This window comes from Peromyscus maniculatus, chromosome 6, assembly GCF_049852395.1.
Source record: "Peromyscus maniculatus bairdii isolate BWxNUB_F1_BW_parent chromosome 6, HU_Pman_BW_mat_3.1, whole genome shotgun sequence".
NCBI lineage: Eukaryota > Metazoa > Chordata > Mammalia > Rodentia > Cricetidae > Peromyscus > Peromyscus maniculatus.
In genome coordinates, this window is record NC_134857.1 from 109012246 (window position 1) to 109032690 (window position 20445).

The 20445-nt window shown below is 42.9% G+C and overlaps 1 protein-coding gene across 1 annotated transcript in view; it reads right to left on the reverse strand.

The window, feature by feature from the left end:
* Enpep (glutamyl aminopeptidase) overlaps window positions 1–17384 on the reverse strand; it is a 74575-nt gene extending 57191 nt beyond the window's left edge. Inside the window, exons 1-3 of the mRNA XM_042279907.2 lie at window positions 16229–17384; window positions 7100–7241; window positions 6090–6221 (exon numbers count right to left, since the gene is read on the reverse strand). Of these exons, the coding sequence (XP_042135841.1) occupies window positions 6090–6221; window positions 7100–7241; window positions 16229–16917 (963 nt within the window). The 5' untranslated portion in view covers window positions 16918–17384. The remainder of the gene's footprint in view (window positions 1–6089; window positions 6222–7099; window positions 7242–16228) is intronic.
* Between the last annotated feature and the right edge of the window lie 3061 nt (window positions 17385–20445).

Below are 20445 nucleotides of genomic sequence, written 5' to 3' on the forward strand. Positions count from 1 at the left end.
AGCCAAGGGCACTCCCCAACATGGTAATTACTCCTTTTCACACACACTTCTTTACAAAAGACATCGGCCAACTCCCCCAAAGAAATTTAACTTGGGCTGGATTTGATTCCTTGGAGCTGCGTGCAAAGTTAATACATTCTGGAGAAGTTAGTGTAGGTTGAATACATCTGAGAAGGCACCACACACCTACCAGGAAATATTTCACATGTGGCAATTTGGAAATTTTAATTTTGGTCAGTTCCTGTTTTCTTCTAACTTTCCATTAAATGGGTGCTTAAGGAAAACAAAAACAATATATTTAAATTCAAATTGTTCTGGGTTTGAAAATGAATTGCAATATATCCTAGTGAAACCCTGACACAGAAATATTGTTTATAAAATTATTAATAATACATATTGTGGGGGGGGCTGGAGAGATGGCTCAGAGGTTAAGAACACTGGCTGCTCTTTCGGAGGTCCTGAGTTCAATTCCCAGCAACCACATGGTGGTTCACAACCATCTGTAATAAGATCTGATGCCCTCTTCTAAATAAATAAATTTTAAAAAAAATACATAATGTGCAGTACATGCCTTTAACCCCAGCACTTGGGAGGCAGAGCCAGGTGGATCTCTGAGTTCAAGGCTAGCCTGGTCTACAGAGTGAGGTCCAAGGTAGGCTCCAAAGCTACACAGAGAAACCTTGTCTCGAAGAAAAAAAAATATGTAATGTAATTATGATGTGACTTATAAAAGGATGATGGGATGGCAATTTTACATGCATAGCTGAAGAGTTACTTCACACAGGAAAAACATCATGTACTCTCTCTATACTGTGCATGGTTCAGGGTCGGTCGGCTGGCTGGCTGGCTGGCTGGTTGGTTGGTTGGTTGGTTGGTTGGTTGGTTGGTTGGTTGTTCCAAGGTGAAATTCAGTGACATCATTTGCTACAAACCCTTACCCAATCAACTAAATGCCAAAAGCCTCAGGAGGAGGTTACTTGCCAAGAGCTAGAAAAGCAAAAAGAAAGGAAGGGAAGAAGAAAGCAAGGGAGGGAGGGAGGGAGGGGGGGAGGGAGGGAGGGAGGGAGGGAGGGAGGACATCTTTCTATTGGTACCTAATCTTAATAGTTACAAAACTACTATAAATCATTCTTCGAATTTCTCTCCTTTCTCTAGAGTTGAAAAAAACAGCACAAACTACTCTTTCAAAAAAAAGAAAGAAAGAAAGAAAGAAAACATACAAAATCAAAAGTTTTCTGAGCTATCTGAAACTCCACATAATTTTTCTCATGCATATGGAAAAACTTTACTCACAGCAGGTGGCTGCACCACTGACTCCTGCCACGCCCTTTCTTCCCGTCACAGTAAATAACAGACCTCAAGCTGCGGATAATGGTGGTAAGGAGCTCCTGTCAGAGACCGAACATCTACACCTCACCAAGTTTAATGAGAGTGTCACAGACTCTTGTATTATATAGTAGAAACTGATTGAATGGTTGACGGATATTAATGTACCAGAGCTATATTGTCAGAAACAGTGTAAAGAAGAATGGCCATTGGTTTCACTCAATTTCTGTGAAGAATGCTGTGTGCACAGTCATGATCTACCTCCATCTTTAAAGTATTTACTGAAAAGTAACAGGACTTTGGGTCCAGATGGTGCAGTAAATGATGCTCTGCTGCACCTTCACGGATCCCAGCATGCAGCAGTGGTGAGTAAAACACAAAATAGGAAGCCCATTGGACAGAGCAGGGCTTTGACTGGTACATCTCTGTGGAACTTGTAATAAGAAGCAGTTGGCAGAGTTGGAGCAGTTCCACCCTTAACCAAGAAGTTATCTATAATTGATACCCACTGGCAAAGGAAAATCAGGTTTTTTTCCAATGAATTAAAACTGTATATATCAACCACACTAGGCCCCATGCCCACGAGTAGTTGGCCAACATAAAATGAGTTCCATGATTTTTTGGTTTTTGTTTTTGTTTTGGTGTGTGTGTGTACTTTTTGTTTCCATTTTTTGGGGGGTGGCTTTTTTATTTTTTGTCTTATTGATATTTGGCTTGTTTTGATTTTCATTTCTGCATTTTGTTTTTGAAAGTGAGAGAGAGAGAGAGTGGGGAAGTGAGAGGGAGATGATGGGTATAAGACAGATAGATGGATAGATAGATGATAGCTAGATGGATAGATAGATAGATAGATAGATAGATAGATAGATAGATAGATAGATAGATAGATAGATAGACGGGAAATCAGTATGTGGGAGACTGTCAGTGGAGGTAAAATGATTATAGAGACCTTTATTCACCTCTGTCTGAGACCACTTGAGATGACAGTAATAAGAGAATCAGAAATGCAGAACAGAAACCACCAGAGCAAGGGATCATTCATGATGCTGGACTGCCTGCCTAACTGTTATGTCTTACCTCATTCATGACGCTGGACTGCCTGCCTGTTGTGTCTTACCTCATTCATGACGCTGGACTGCCTGCCTAACTGTTGTGTCTTACCTCATTCATGACGCTGGACTGCCTGCCTAACTGTTGTGTCTTACCTCATTCATGACGCTGGACTGCCTGCCTGTTGTGTTTTACCTCATTCATGATGCTGGTCTGCCTGCCTGCCTAACTGTTGTGTCTTACCTCATTCATGACTCTGGACTGCCTGCCTAACTGTTATGTCTTACCTTACTAGGTAATTTTTGCAACAAATTGATTATAACTCATTTTTCAAAAGGGTTATGAGACATAGGTGGGTTTCCTCTCTGTCACATTTCAGTGGATCTAAGGAGGCTGATTTTCTTGGGCTTCTCTCTGAAATGAGCACTGCACATGGAGAATTTTCTTCTGGGGTGCCAATATCAGCCTTCAATGCAGAATGAACCACAGAGAGTAGGAGGGAGCTTCCAAATATGAAAGAAAAGGAAGTCTTCAGGAAGCTTGAGCACACACACTAAGTGCTTCAGGTCCTCAGGTGAGGTCCTGTTCCACTTTTAGAGGAGACTACCCCACAGTGTAGCAGAAGATGAGGCGGGCAAGGCGCCCCCTGGCCGCAGCTCCAGGTCACTTTGCTGAACTCTGACCAGAGGATCTGGGGAATTTCAGAAGGCCGTTGAGTTCTCTTAGGAACTAGGTGATCAGAAAGGAATGTCATAACAAGATGTTCTCACTCCCCTTCCAAAATATCGACCCTGCTGCTGGTTTTACAAAGAGCCTTCTGCGGCCAGCTTGCACAGGAGAGCCATTTAAGAAGTGTTTACTACGGCTGGGATCTTTTACAAAACTGTATTTTCCACCATGTTGCCCCATCCCTTTACTTGAAATCCATCCTTAGAATCTAGTCAAAAGCTGATCCACCCCATAATGACTCACCCAGCCCCAGAGCTGCTCGGGAGATTCAGTGAGGGAGTCATCCGGAAACTCACGGTTGCTATTAGAAAGTAACTGAGTGTGATGTCCCCTGCTGGCTACGTGGCTGCATTCTGACTCAGAAAACTATATGAGCAGAGAGGAATCGCTCAGCCTTTCTGCCTTGTCTTGATGTTCTACTCAAAATTTTTTTTAAAAAAGTGCTCAGAATGTAACCATACTGTAAAAACTTAATGTGGAAAACACCTGTATGTGATGAAGTATGGTTTCTCAAGGAAGCGCTCAGTAAATAGTCCTCATTTGCTATGACAGTGGGAGAAAAACATGAACTTCACTAATGGCCTCAACTTTATATCAAGCCAGAGGTACACCACCTACTATGTGAAGCAGATTCTAGAAAAGCAGTTTCTTCTATTGGGGCCATTTCCCCAATACTCAGTGTTGTCTTTAGGAACTGGTGGTGTCCTTGATCAAAGCAATATATGTGTCATGAGAAAGAGTTGAGCTGGATCAGGTCTCCTGAGCCCCAAGTGAAATGTTCCCCCACCCACTATAACCTGGATATTGGAAACCCAGTTTTAGCATGTCTCAATACCAACCCCATTAATACCTAAATGAAGGCAGTTTTTCCCCAAGAGCAAGTTTTACTTCATGGGAAGTAAAAATATCTGGTCTTTCCCCTGCAATGATTGATGATGAGGTAATGATATTTTCAGAACTTCACATTTCCCAGAAACCTTAGCAGAGCATGATGTTATAGAAAGAATACAGAATGGGAGTCCCTACCACTTCTCAGGTGGCTCTTCAGGAAAGCTTTGAATTCCCTTGGAAGGAAGTTTCTCATCTGTAAAATGGGGTAGTAACTTCTTTCTCTTTATTTTATTTTTATTTATTTTTTTCTGGAGCTGGACTGAACCCAGGGCCTTGCGTTTGCTAGGCAAGCGCTCTACCACTGAGCTAAATCCCCAACCCTGACTTCTTTCTTTCTTTCTTTCTTTCTTTCTTTCTTTCTTTCTTTCTTTCTTTCTTTCTTTCTTTCTTTCTTTCTTTCTTTCTTTTTTTAAATTGCCATTTTATAGGAGGTGCTTTTCAAGTTGTCAGTTCCGACTTCTTTCTTATAATGCATACTGTAAGGGGTGCCATGTGGATGTGTGTGTGTGTGTGTGTGTGTGTGTGTGTGTGTGTGTGTGTGTGTGAATATATATGGCTACATATATGCATGCATATATATGTTAGAGAGGTGAATTGACTTGCTTCCTAAGCAAAACAAGAATTTAAATACTAGCCAAATAGGGGCTTCCAAAACAAACTAAAAAATTTTTTTAGTTTTTAGAAAAATTTTTTGATTATTTTATGTGAATGGGTGTTGTGCCTGCATGTATGTCTGTGCATCATGTGCATGCCTGGCACGTGAGGTAGCCAGAACCAGAGTTACAGATGGTTGTGAGCCATGTGGATGCTGGCAATCAAATCCAGGTTCTCGGGAAAAGCCAGTGCTCTTAACCTCTGAGCCACCTCTCTAGCCCCCAAACCAAAAAACTTGTAGGTAAAAATGGTTTTGGGTTTTCAAAAGGAAGTCACTGGGACAGCAAGATAAATCGTTAGGTAAAAGGACTTGGTGACACGCTGAAGACCCAAGTTCAATCCCCAATGTTACTTGGTAGAAGAAGAGAATAAATTCCCACAAGGTATCCCTGCGATGATTGATGATGATGTGAATACAGCACACACACACACACACACACACACACACACACACACACACACATGCACGCACGCATGCACACTCACACATATGAAAACTCACAAGTGCATGTATCCTCACACATGCACACAGTAAATAAATAATTGTAAAAAAAATTCCAAAGGAAGTCATTGAAGCTTTCATTTAAAAACATGTTCATATTTTCAAAACTATTTCTGATATTTGGTTGATTTTTTTTATGTTTCTGTATCAGTTTGTTGATTTAAAACTTATATACTTCAAAATATATGTTTGTTTTTCTTGAGTCAGGGTCTCGGGAAGTGGCTGCCTGATTTTAATCACATATAGAGCTGGGTGATGGTGGTGTACGCCCTTAATCCCAGCACTGGGGAGGCAGAAACAGGCCTCTCTGAGTTCAAGGCCAGCCTGGTCTACAGAGCATGTTCCAGGATGACCAGTGCTACAAAAGGAAGCCCTATCTCAAACAAACAAACAAACAAACAAAAATTACATATAGAAATGGCTCCATAAACTGCTCATCTCCTGTTGCTTGCAGAATATTCACCTCCTGACCCCCTCTCTACACAAAAGCTCCCTCTAACACATATGCCAAGCCTTGTAATGCAGTTGGGTAGGGCCACATAGTCTGGCATATTTGTGCTGGTCTATATGGGAATTAGTTCTAGATTTTCAGTGAATTTTCCCTTCAAAATATTTCAAGGCTGTACATATTCATGCCTGTCACCTTTGTTTATTCATCACCTGTGTCCTGGCAGCTTGAACTTTTCTGTGTTGTTTAATTACTGAGCTCCCAAAACCTGGTGGCTAATGAGGTTTCTTGCCTGTTGTATGGAAAACTAATAAGCAGGTATTTTTAAAAGCCAGCAAGTTAATCACAAATGCATTGGTGGTGAGTTTTTTTGTTTTTTGTTTTTGTTTGTTTGTTTGTTTGTTTTCTTCCAGAGCTGAGGACCGAACCCAGGGCTGCCCTACCACAGAGCTAAATCCCCAGGAGTTTTTGAAATCTGACGAGACTCACTGGTTTGCCGCTCTCGGATGTTCTCTGTACAGAGGTGAACTGATGTACAGCAAAGCACACCAGGTAAGTGCTCATGGGGACAGACTTCATAAAAATTGTTTTTTTCCAGTTGTTATCCACTGCCTCTTCTCTCTGTGGAGAACAGAAGATCGTCTTTTATTTATCATAAGATCAACCATGAGCAAGACAAACAAATGAATACCTCAAGCCCCATTCCCTACTCAGAAGTTCATTTTCAAAGTTCAGGGGTCGAATGATAAGTGGTAATGATGAGAAAGCTTTAAAAAAGTCACCTATTAGCTGGGCGGTGGTGGCGCACGCCTTTAATCCCAGCACTCGGGAGGCAGAGGCAGGTGGATCTCTGTGAGTTCCAGGCCAGCCTGGGCTACAGAGTGAGTTCCAGGAAAGGCGCCCAAGCTACACAGAGAAACCCTTGGGGGAAAAATCATCTATTATGAAGAGAAAACACAGGAAAGTGTCCTGTATTAACAAGTATCCAGGCAGAATTATTGTAACCTCTTATTAATTCAACGTTTGACAGATTTTTTTAGCAGAAAAATCTATGGGCATGGTGTTCTCTGGAGTTGGCTTGTACAACCAAGAATTGAAGTAGTGATTTTTTAAAAATAGCTTTATCTATTTAAAAACAAGGGTTGTATTGTACTGAAAAGTCTATAGTGAGTATGGCCTAGAAAACTTTAAGTGTGTCTTTGATTTTTTTTTTTTAATGACTAGTGGTTTCTGTAGTTAAGCAGAGTCAATCTGTATGTATTATATTCTTTCTTCCTTAAAAATTTCAAGGTGAATTTATTACTGGACTGTGATGTTATAAAGCTGACAATTTCCTAGAGTCAAAGAATAAAAGACTGCTAAGATGTACTATTAGTCTTTTAAATTGATAGCTACATAGCACATTTAGTTTTAGAATTCAGAGTTCCCTTCCATGGTGAATCAGGTAGTTCAACACTGAAAAGAGTGTATGTGCAGAAACAAAATTTAAAAATACTTACCTCTACTGGCATATTTGAAAGTGCTGAGTATTCTTTGGGGTGAATGATGGATATGTTGTAAGTTGCCTTCTTGTTGGGCTCATCAAAACAAGGGAAGGACTTCCTGGCATCCGTTGGTTCATGGTCAGTGGCCGCTATGCTCCTGAGGAATAAACACAGACACAATGCACGCTGCTGCTTCCGACAGTCCTGTGTTTCTATTGCTATAGACAACGTGAGCCACATTATTACAACTATTAACATTTCTTTTCACAAGATCCATTTAAAAGACTATCAAATGTCTGTCGAAGGGTTTCAGAATTTTGAGGGCACTCTACCCAAAGCTACTGAGCAACCAGGAGGCAAACACATGCATACCCATTTGCCTGTCTCTAACTGTACTGGGAACAGTGAGCAGGTGTGTCCCGTCACAGAGCAGAGGAGTATCTTCCAGCAGCCCTCCTTCTGACCCAGTGGCACATTCTCCCATGCTTACACTGCACCAAGGACAGAATTCCTGTTCATTTTCAGGCAAAATGGATGCTGAACTTTCTCCCTAGTGAGGTAAATGTTAACCTGGTCTAAGCCCCATTTTGAGGACTGAGGATATAGCTCAGTGGTAGATCACCCACTTGATATAAGCAAGGCCCTGGGTGTAATCTTCTGCATAGCTTTTTAAGTTAAAAAGCCCACTTTAAAAAAGACAGCAGCATTCCTGACTTAAGCATGAGCTTGTATTCTCTAAACATATATCTAATATTTAACATTTCTAAAATTTTAAAGTGAAAATACTGTGTGTGTGTGTGTGTGTGTGTGTGCGCATATTACAGTAAGACAATATGATCATATATTTACTCATTGGAAAGAACAGCACATAAAAACAATAGAAGCAAGGTAACATCGATTGATGTCACCAATAATCTGTACAAGGATAACATGGGTTCTCATGAACTAAAGAAGCTGTATCACGGGCTGGAGAGATGGCTCAGCCGTTAAAGGCTAGGCTCACAACCAAAAAAAAAAAAAAAAGAAGAAGCTGTATCACAAAGAATTCTAAGCTAAAGAGCCAGGAGGGGTGTTTCACCCTTGTAATCCCAACACTGAGGAGACTGGAAATGGAAGATCACGTTGAGTTTCAAGCCAGTCTGCAGTACACAGCCAAAACCTTTCTCAACAACACAAAAAAAGCCAGAGAGAGAGAGAGAGAGAGAGAGAGAGAGAGAGAGAGAGAGAGAGAGAGAGCAATAAAAGAGATTTAAAAAACCAAAAAATCTAAATTATTAGAACATTTCATTTTTTCTGAAGGTACTACACACACACACACACACACACCATTATCATAATAACACACGTTGCAGACATTTTCTGCTCCCAAACAACGAGTTCCAAATGCAATTCTCTGCTAACAGGAGCCAGGGCTCCTTAGAGAAAGGGCTGCTTCTAGGTAGGACTGGGTAAGAAGTCCATGATGACCCAGATCATCTTGTCACACCAAGAAAGTAAGAAGTACTCAAAGAATCGTGGGAACAAGTCAGAAGGACACAGGTATCTGCTTGACAGGATTACTACTTGCCAAACCTATGGGAACTGGAACATCAAAATCAACATAATGGGAATACAACCCATTGAATAAACCAAGAACACACGAATCCTTTCTTTTCTTTTTTCTTTTTGGTTTTTCAAGGCAGGGTTTCTCTGTGTAGCTTTGGTTCCTGTCCTGGATCTCGCTCTGTAGACCAGGCTGGCCTCGAACTCACAGAGATCCTCCTGGCTCTACCTCCCAAGTGCTGGGATTAAAAGTGTGCCACCACTGCCTGGCCCTCCATGAATCCTTTCTTGTTCTTCTTTTTTCTTAACTACTTTTTTACATTTTATTTATGGTGTGTGTGGGGGGGGCACACTGTAGCAGTGTGATCAGAGGACAGCTGCTAGAGTCAGCCATCTCCCTCCACCAAAAGTTGTAGGGATCAAACTCAGGTCATCAGGTTTGGTGATGAGGGCCTTTGGGTAAACTGAACCATTGTTTTGGTTAGTTTTTTAAAAGTTAACAAACTAGAGTCAGGTGGAAAGAAGGAACCTTAACTGGAGAATTACCTCCATCAGACTAGTCTGTGGGGCATTTTCTTGAGGGCCCAGCCCATTATGGGTGGTGGTGTTCCTCAGCAGGTGGGCCTTGGTTCTATGAGAAAGCAGGCTGAGCAAACTATGAAAATTAAGTCACCAAGTGACATTCCTCCATAGTCTGTTTCAGTTTCTACTTCAGATTCCCACCTTGAGTTCCTTCCTTGACTTCCGGCGTTGATGGTCTGTGACATAAGAAGCTAAATCATTCTTCCTGAAGCTGGTTTTGATCAGCATTTTATCACAGCAGCAGAGAAGCTAGTGAGGACGGCCTATGAATTCTTCCTTTGATTTCAAGTTTGATTTTAATTCTTCTTTACGTAGATTGTAGACATTTTATATTGCAGTGCTAGAGATTGACCTGGGGGTTTTCTGCGTGCCAAGTACGCACTCTACCAATGAGACACATCTCAGAGGACTCTTAGAGACCAACAACTTTAGAAGGAATACCAGATTTAGAAAATCTTCAGAAATTCTTTACCCAACAGAATTGGATAAAGACATATTTGCATGTTTCAAACAGTCTTCAGAAAAATGACCTACATACCCTGTCACTCCCACTCCGGAGAAGCCCGTTGGAAATTACCTGAAGGGCACGGTTTAAAAAGTAACATCAATAACAATTACTGACTTATAAACGGTCGCACCCCCACCCAAGTACTACAAAGGCCTCAGTTCCCTGATTCTCCTGATAGAAACGCTCGTCTGACATTTTAAAAAGAGCCACCCAAATGGAAACCAAAGGGCATTCTCAAAATAACAGGCCCGTCCTCTTCAGAATGACTAGCATCGAGAAAGATGAAGAAAGGCTGGGGGGAAACTTGGGTTTGAAGGAGCTTGTAGTGCTGGGCACACTTCCAAGGTGGGACACTGGGGAGAAGGAAAAACCGACAAGCTATTACTGAGCTAACTAAAGAAACCTGATTATGAAGCCTGGCTTCCATAATTGTATTGATGCTAAATTCTGTGATTTTTTTTTAAAGCTGCTATATTGTTTAGACAATGCTTTTGCACTTAAGAAATACACCCTGATGCCAAGATGTAAATGAGTTCTTTAGAGAGAGATGAGAGGGGCAAAGGGGACAAAATATGAATAATTGGTGAATCTGAGTAAATTATTTTCAGACATTCCAACTACCACTCTTCTAATGTTTCTCTAAGTTTGAAGTGGTTTTTTCTTGTTGTTGGTTTTTTGGTTTTTTTTTTAATCAAGTTATCTAAGAAAAGCCTTAGTCAAGGGTCTCTTCTGCAACAGAGTAATTGGTTAACATGATGTTAATAGTTCAGTAAAGAGAAATTTCATTGTGTTTTGTTTTATTTTGTTTTGTTTGAGACAGGATCTCATTGGGTGGCCCTGGGTGCCCAAGAACTCGCTATGTAGACCAGGTTGTCCTTGAACTCACAGATTCACCTGCCTCTGCCTCTACAGGGATTAAAGGTGTGCGTCACATGTCCTGCAACAGACCTTAATTGTAAACCTTTTGTAGGTTGTTGGATTGTAAATACATCAAACTATGAAGAATCCCTCATGTTTTTTTCCAGAGTAGGAAAGCCTTACCACAAGATGCAGCAAGGGACAACCCATGCTTGCTCAGCTGCCTCTTTCTTTTGAATTGTTTTGACCTCGGATTTTCCCCCCAGAGGTGAGGGAAAAGGAACAATCCTTGTTTCAGTTGAGTCCACCTCAGAAATAAGCCAGCAAAGTGATGAGAGAAACGTGTGTGTGTGTGTGTGTGTGTGTGTGTGTGTGTGTGTGTGTGTGTGGTGTGTTGGGCAGGATCTGGCTCAGGCAAGCGCCTCACAAAAGCCCAGACTAAGCAGGGAGTGGAACAGTGACCCTTCCAGGCAACAGTCATTCACTGTATAGGTTTCTCAAGCTTCAGCTCTCTGCAAGATGCTAGAGCATGAACTCCTGAGAACCCAGGTGAGAGGAGAAGGTTTACTCCTTTTACACTCTCCCTTTCAAAGGCTCTCCGACCCACTGTTCTCCTGAATCAGAGTGTTCTTGCTTTTGCTGTGCACGGGCATCAGAGGAGAGCTGCGGCTGTGTCTCTGGGACAGTGGCTCTGTTTTGCCTCGACGGCCTGTTCAGCAGTCACACTGAGTCTAACAATTATGGAGACCTAGGTGTGTAGGGAAAGGGAATGATATGAATTGCCCATGTCAAAGTGCCGAGCCGTATGATTTTAAAGGAAAAACTCTCTTTTAAGAGGAAAACTTCTGAGATTCTAAACTTCTGAGATTCTAACCTTCTTTTGTCTTCCCATATGTGAACTTCAGCAAGTCACAAAACCTGATTTAGTGTCTTCAGGTAGCGTAAAACGTAGTCACCAGAGTAAGTCTGGCCTGACGCACCTTAGGAACCATCTTATGAAGTGACATCCTTGAAATGTGTACGATAGTGACAAGACACACCTCATGCTATTCCCCGTACATCTAGAGGATAAACTAGGCTTTCTTTGCCTTTCTGAGACAGGGCCATGCTGAGTGGTCCAGGTAAGCCTCGAACTTCTCATCATCCTCGGCTGCCCCAGTGCTGAGATTATAAACATGCGATGAACCAGCCTGCCTCCATCTTAGGCTTAAAAGCCATTTTATAGCATAGACAAACTAGGTCCACTCCTGTTTATGATCACATCTGTGTTTCTCAAGGACTGAGCTATGTTCTACCTGTGACCTTAACTACAGATGACTCCATACTACCTGTTCCAGGAAACAACAACTATATCTTTCTTTCAAAGGTCATTGTAACCACCTGTGTGACATCTAATTTATCTGTGTGACCCAGATTCACCTTGGTACAACCACCTTGCAACCATGGCATTGTTTAAAGAAACTGTTATGACTAACTCGTTACATTTATGTTCTGCTCCTGTAACCCCCCTGTTTCGCCTGCCAAATCCTCCATTTGGAAACCCTCCACCCCTGAATTATAAAAACACTGTCTTCCTCACGTCCAATGCTGATCTCTTGAACCTGACTTTTATGGGGAGACAGCCCATGTACACACATAAAAAAGCTTGCTTTAATTAACTGCTTGCTTTAATTAATTTAACCACAGTGACTTGGGTTGGTGGTCTTTCTCTTCGGATCTTTGGGATTAACCAGCCCCAGACTCTCTGACACAGTGTTCTTGCCATCTGAAGTATTTAAAATTCATTTATTTGGCTGGACTATGTAGGCAATGGGAAACAATACATTGTGTGTAAGTCCTCTCAGTAATACAACCATACTTTAAAATGGTAACTGTGCCAGGCATTGGCGATGTAGGCCTTTAATTCCACCACTTTCGAGGCAGCGGCAGGCAGATCTCTGTGTGTTTGAGGCTAGCCTTGTCTACATAGTGAGTTTCAGGATAGCCAGAGCTACATAGTGAGACCCTGTCTTATTCCAAACAAAACAACAATACACACAAGGAAAGGTAACTCATTTCTTGTTTCTCTCATGGACTACTGAAGAACTCAGAAAACTCTGTTGATAGAGGCCAACTCTTGGACTTGCCACCAGAATTTCCTAAATGCTAAGCAATTTGAAGACAAGGTATATAAAACAGCAATATAAAGCGATTTTGGATCACAATCTTTATTTCGAGATTAAAAGTCCTTTTAGAAATCTGAGCTGGGCTGACAATGAATGAGACTTTGCCCAAGAACAGCAGATGCCACACAGATGCGACTCTGCCGTGTTTGGAGTAATTAATTACACCAGGCAAAGGTGCTGAGCAAACCACTTCTCTAGGGGGCCTCCCTGGGCTACGCTAATAGGTCACTCAGTTGACTTTAAAATCTTACTCCTTTTAGCTTATTAACTGGCCATCAAGGAGAACCTCTGTCTGCCCTCCTTGACTGCATCAGACCAACATGCTTTTGAGAAGGCTGAGGAAGGAGAAGCAACACCATAGCTCTCAGCCTTGCTCACTCTGAATCAACTTCAGAAAACAGAATACCAAACAATTGGCTTATAAATCACTGGCACCATGCTCCCAAGAATGACTCCCAGGCTATGTTCAGCAACTTAATAATGTGAGCCAGCAAAACAAACAGCAACGTCTGGCTTAACTCCTTAAACAGGGGGGCGTCTGTTGTAGGGGTAGCAACTACCAGTGCCATGTCTGCAGTCAGTGAAGGGTTCCTGAGTCCTGCACATGAGCTGCTTGGTTGATGCAGGGTGGGTCACTCACATCTCAGTGGAGTTGTATGGAGGACTGGATGGACCAGTTCCTCATTTAATTCCAAATTGTGTTGCTTTGTATGCAGAAGATGTTCAAGGCCAAGAGAACTTTCCTTGCTTCCAAAGCCAAGAAAAACCACTAGCCCTACAACAAGTATACAAGACATCCTCATAAATCTCACTCTACGGATAACTTTCCATGAGCTGAGAGTCATTTGACCTATAGCTAAAATTTCAAGATCAAAACCTCACGATGGAGTATACACATTTGTGTGTGATAATATATTTTCCCATAGCTACACTGTTTTCATACAGCTACTAAATCATATCATAAACTTCAGCTTTTTGGCTTCAGAGGTATTTACCCAGATTCCTACTAGCCGGTTCTAAGAGGCTTCAGAAGGTCTAAAACTGAATTTCTACACCAACTTCTTCTGTTTCCGGCATCAACAAAAGGGTAGGGCCTCATGCAGGTGCTACATCTTGGGCATCCTGGATCCCTAACTTCAGCCCTTCCTCACCATCAGTCAACCAGCAGGCCTGAGCTGTTTCCCTCCTGGCTTTCTTCCCATGCGTCTCCACCTTGACATCACCTGGTCTGCCTTCCTCTCCACCCTGATCTGCATTGTCTCCTCTATGCATGGATGGAGATTTCCATCCTTCACCATCCATGACCCCTGTGTTGCCCTCACTCATTCCCCTGCCCCCCCCCCCCCCCCCCCCCCGTCCCCATGGTGACTCTCTCCTTTCTTTCCACAGTTCTCTCCAGTGTCTTCCCACAAGTTATCTCTAGTTTGCTTCTGGATAGAAACCTCACCAACAAACTTACTGTCTGTTCCCATCACGCTTTCTCTGGCTTTTTACCTTCTCATCTGCCTCTCTGTAAACCCTACCATAATATCAAAAATTCAGCTTAGACCCTACCAATGCTATGAAAAACACTAGAAAACTCAAACTGGAGACAGCCATAAGCAATTATTTACAAGGTTGTTCCTTACATTGTGTAGGAGCAACTTAAATACCCATGCCTAATGGAAAAGGTGAGTGAATTACACTATGGCTGTACCAAGGCATGTCATTTAGTGGAAGAATACCAAATAACAAGTCAACTCATTGGTGGATGTTTATGTTTTTAACTTTTCACTGTTTTGATTTTTTTCAGGTTCTCTGCAATGACTGTGTATTATTCATGTATAAATAAAGTTAAGTGCTAAAAGAATTTTACTATACTTGTACCCTTGGCCTGGTAATTCAGCTTTTAGGATAATTACCAACCTAGGGACATAAGCAGATATTCACGCAAAGATGTCCTTCTCTGTGTGTTTATAATAACGATAATATAACAGAAGCAGCACAGATGTCCAACAGCAGAAACTGAGAGGATTCAGTGTGTATATGAGATGAGCAGTGCACAATCTTTAATATCAGATTCTTGTAAATATTTAAAGACAAAAGAAAATGTTTATGATATATTAAATTTTAAAGTCCACATAGATAAGTGTAATTCTGTTTCGGTTTGATTGCCTAGGGAAGTATGAAAGTGCAGATTAACATGTTAGTGGGCAATACCACTGAGCTGTGAAACTGTTTCCAGATCTTGCTCTGCTGTCGTTTTTTAAAAATGGAAGAAAAATTATGACTTTGATTGCTCGCATGATAGATTATGTGATCCCTCCAATCTTTTCTTTCAATTATCCTTTCAATACAGTTTATCCATGTGCCACACAATAACGTAAAGTTGATTCAACATTTCTTACTCTCTGAAGAGAAACAATAGGAAGAAATTTGACCAAGAGATTTTCGCTTTGCTCTATAAAATGCTCGGACAACAGAGGAAAGGGATCCACAGAGGACTGGCCCCAGCTCCCATTTTTGATTCGTGACACCCAGCTATTTCCAGTCATTTCACTCTGCAGAATCTGTGTAGGCAAATGTCCAGACAGGTTCAAGTCCAGTGACAGCTCAGGTGTAGTGTAGCCTGGCTCCCTGGCCACACCCACAGTGTGATGGCTTTATGAGTTCAAAAAAGGCCCTCATGCCTTTAACTGAGGTCTGATAATTCACTGATTTGTGTGACTATCAGATAGAAAGGTAATAGATTAGATTGGATAGAATATGTATGCTTTATAATTATAATTATTCAATGTGTGTTTTAAACTCTCCCTCTTGGAGCACGGCAGGGAAGAAAAGCATTTATGACTGCCTCGTTGTAAAGGCTTAGTGTTACTATTGCATGCTTAGTGATAGCTGGCCGCTCCGAGACTTATCCATTGCCATCACGGAGATGTGTCTCAAGCATCCCCTGAAAACCTAGGTAGAAGCTGGTTCTGATCCCAGAAGACCACAAGCCACAGCAAGGTTTCTTTTCTTAAATGACCACCTAAGGACATGTCAGATCTTGTGTAATTTTCATTAAGATCCTTCTCCAGGAAATTGCACAAAATAACAATTGACATCTAATGTCATTGTCATTGCAAATGAAATTGTCATTCCTTGTAAAACAGATCATTGTGACATATCCCAAAAATATCAGTAGCAAAATTGACCAAATACACACATATTCATAAAAATCTGAGGTAGTCTGTGTGGATGTTAAGGGTAGGATGCAGTGAGTTGTGATTTGCCTTGGTGTAGCAAGGAAAAGACTTACTGGGTTCTCTATACCAGGGCATTCCACTTCCGACCTTCAAGCTTGGTGACAGAATTTCAAACTACAATAAAGCGAGGCATTTTGCTTCCCAGATGAGCAAGCAGAATTGAAGCCAAGGGCAGGCAGGGATCAGACCAACAAAATAAAAGACGGAAAGGAAAATAATCACCGCGGAAGCTGGGCTCAGGGGAGCGACGCACAGCACGTACCTGACTTGCCCGTTCTCGATGTAGGTGGTTCTGTAAAAGCCCACCAGGGAGCCGTTCAACCAGCCGGCAAACTCCAAGGTCAGCAGGTAGACGCTGTCGCCATTGGTGGCGGCAAGCTCCTCTTCAGCCTGGATCACCACGTACTCCTGCTGCTTGTACTCGAAGCACCTTCGAATTGGTACCTGCTCCCCAGACGGCTTCCTCAGCTCCGGCAGTTTGGTGACCCTGGTCTCTCGGATGTGCAGCCACAGATCACGCGTGGACTTGCTCAAGCTGACAGAGATGGTCACTGTGCCCGTGTACCTGTCCTCCTCCATCAGGGGCTTCACCTCCAGGTCGTAGTGGACTGGTTTGATGAAGTCTGGCAGCCTGAAGTTTCTCCATTCTCCGCTTTCGTCTTCACTGGCAGGGCAGATGTCCTGGTCCTGGGGAGGCTGGGCTGAAGTTCTGGCCGTGGAAGGAGGCTGGGCTGAAGTGCTGGCAGTGGAAGAAGCCTGGGCTGAAGTGCTGGCAGTGGAAGGAGCCTGGGTTGTGCCCTGCCCAGTGTCTCCAGAGCAATCACACGACCTGGTCAAGCCCACAGAAAGCCCCACTATTAATCCGACCGCCACCACCACCCCACAGATGATGGCCACATGTTTGCCTCTAATGCAGTATCTCTTAGAGGGCTCTTCCTCCGCAAAGTTCATCTTCCTCCCGAAGTCAGATGTTACTCATGAAAGGATGTTAAATTTAACTAACTATCGAAGGGAGTCCCCTGCTTTGGCAGCCCGGCTCTGCTTTCCTACACCTCTCTGTCTGGCGTCCAGCGTCTCTTTCCAGTCCCGCACGTCCCCACCACTCCCGGCCACTCCAGGGAGAATGCGGAAACCAAGGAGTGGGATGAGGACTCAGGAGAGAAGCTGACTTGAAGGAGGAGTTCGGATGAGAATGTTGGCCCAGCTCTCTATAAACAGCATCTCCCCAGGCCGGCCCCTCCGGCACTGGAGCGAGTTAAATATAAAACAGAGCTTGAGCCTATCCGCCAACAGGAGGAGGAGATTTTGCCAAACCTCTGTCAGCAGCCTTGAGGGAGAAAGCCTTTGGCTAAGAGGTGTGCTTACGATCGAAAACACAACCTTTGCCACCAGATCTAGGGCTTCTTCCTGCTGTGTGTGCAGTCCGGTTCTCTCAGCCAAAGGGCTTCTTGAATTTCACTATTTTATTAGGTCGCTTGCCAAAGAAGCTAAGTGTCTTTTGTTTTGTTTTGTTTTGTTTTGCTCTCTTTTCCCCAAATGATGTAAACACTCAACTTCTGCCCTCTGTGGAAATCATATCCTGGATTTGGACACTTGGAGGGATGCCTAAATTTAAGGATCACTTAGCTATTCAGTGACACATTGGTTGGACCAGGTGGCCCAAGGCAGCCGGGTGGAAGACAAAGAGGAAACGCTAAAAAACCAGGCTGGTCAGGTAAAACAGTGAGAGAGCGGATGCACGGCTCAAGAGGGCGGAAAGTCAAGTCACTCTGCTTGTCTCAGAGTCTGCCTCCAAGTGAGAGTATCTTCTGGAGACTTTGATACAGAAAGTCAGCTTTGGAGCAGGTAACAGGTACCCAAACTGGCCTGTGCTATCCATTAGCAGTGATCTGATCGGCCGTGAGTGAGGTGTGTGTGGAAGGTTGGAAGTAGCTTAGTTGCACACACCAGCCATCTCTGACAGAAGCGACGCAAACGTAATTACAGAAGTTTCGATGACCGTTTACAGCCTGTGCACTACATAAGTACTTTGTAGAAACCGGCATTGAAAGTTTGCCCCTAGCCCCGGGCAATCGGATCGATTCTGATGCCTGTTTTAGAGGTGAGACAGACGTTTAGACAATGTCCGTGCTGAGGTGCACACATCTGGCAAGAGCAGAATTGGTGTCTGAAGCCAGCTGGTTTGAGTTGAAGGTCCATATATTTACTGCGTTGCTTACGGCTTTTCTTATCTAAAGAGGAGAAATAGTCAAGGTTAACTGGTTATTAAAGGCTTAGCCTTTTCCAAAGAGCAGTCCTCATGGTGGAGGTAAGATAACATTGAAACCTCTGGCTGGGGTGATGACTCAGTCAGTATTTGCCTTGCAAGCACAAAGACCCGAGTTTGGTTCCTAGAGCCCACGTTAAAGAAAGAAGAAGAGGAAGAAGAAGAAGCAGCAGCAGCAGCAGCCAGGTGTGATGGTCTGAAACTTAGACTCCCAGCGTTGGGGAGGTGTAGACAAGCACACCCCTGAGGCTTGTTTATCCAGCCTAGCCTACTTGGTGAGTTAAGGCCAGCGACAGACCCTGTATCAAAAACAATGTAACAATGTGGTCAGCTGCCTGAGGAATGGCAGCCCTGTTTGTCCTCCTCTGGCCTCCACACCTCTCTCTCTCTCTCTCTCTCTCTCTCTCTCTCTCACACACACACACACACACACACACACACACACACTTTGAATCTTTTCTATTGTCCTCTTTTTTTTTCTTTCCATAATCTTCAAATCCTTACTCCGTGAGATTCCAAGAGAGAACACGCTATGGAATAATTTCCCAATTTAGCTGAAAGGATGGCTCGCTCCCCATCCCCATCTTGATCTTCTGTTGTAGTTGACCTTTATGTGTGTGAGTGTTTTGCCTGCCTGCATGCATGCATGCATGTCTGTGCACTGTACTCTTCTTAACTGCTGAGCTCCTGATGAGATTTCTTTCTTTTTTAGGGAACTTATTTTCTTCCGTGGAACACATTCTGAGAAATACTACTTTAAATTTAAATTTCAAATTTGAACAAACACTAGAAAGAGAAGAACCCCTTTATGTCAAAATAAAACATTAGTCTCTAACATTTGTGGAATCTTCTCATGAAATAATGCTGAGACAAAGAATGGAAGAGTTATTGTTGGTTAAATCGGCGCTGCTGCTCATGGCTGGCCGCCGCATGCCGGTGGAGGAGAGTGCTGATCAGAAGAATCGCAGCCATGGTTACCTTTCTAGAGCTTTATGGGGGCAGGGGGGGGGGGGAGAAGAAGGACGGAGCGGGAAGGAAAGAGAGGGACGCATAGAGGGCCCACCCACTTTTTAGGCTGATGACATAATTAAGGACCGAATCCTTACAGTTATGTTTTCTAAATTATAGGTCCATCTTGTAACTATTAGTTGCATATTCTGAAACATCCTGAACTTTTCAAGATCTTTTTCATTTGTTTGTTTTGTTTTGTTTTTCCTTTGGTAAATCAACATTTTAGCCCCTGAATTCCCCTCTTCCATTTTACTACATAAAAAAAAAAAAAAATCACCTAAGATTTCACTAAATGTTTGATGGGTCAAACACTTTAAAGCAAGTCTCCAAAAACAAAAGGCAAAATGTGTATCAATTTTTCTTCAATGTAATGAAAAAAAATGAGGGAAAAACTATTTGAAAGAATGTACACATATTTATATTAATCTGGAAGGCTTTTTTTTTTTTTTTTTTAGTTTCAGGCCAGCTGATATGTATATTTCCTTAAACTCTGCCCTGTGTGGATACACAGTGTTTCATCCAAGGTCTGTGCTCTGACCTGTCAGAGATCATGGACCTTGAGGGGGCTGTGCCCTGCAAGAGGACAGAGAATGGCCACTCTGCTTGAAATACCAGAATCCATCCTGTAAATGTATTTTTTCCTAGAAGAAATGAAACACACTTTAATACCTGGTGTGTGTGTGGGGGGGGGGGAATGTGTGTGTGCAAATTTCATGCCTAAGGTCCAGTTCTAGCCCAAATATCTTCATTCAGTCAGGATCAATATATTAGGGTTGCCTGATGGATTGACAGGGGTAAAATACAGACCACTGAGGGGCCAGCAGAGCAAGCATGTGCCCTGGACACACTTACGGTCACCACAGCAGGGCAGCTTCCCTAACTCCACACTTCCTCCTACTCTCCTTCCTTTCACTGACAATGGAAGGCTGAGTCTACAGCGAGAGGCTCTTGACCATGAAAATCCTCATTCTATACCCCATTCACAGTAAGGATCAAAGCCAGCCATTGGTGTGAGGGTTTCTTCCTGACAGGAGACCGGTGAATCTTCACCCGCCTAGATTAGATTGTTTGTATTGGATAACTTTGTGACCAATGATGTAGACAATGTGGAAGAGCCACCCTGACCAGTTCCCATTCATTAGGTCCTGACCAACGGGCTAAGTAAACAGCCATTTACTGTAGGTCCTTGACCAATACATCCA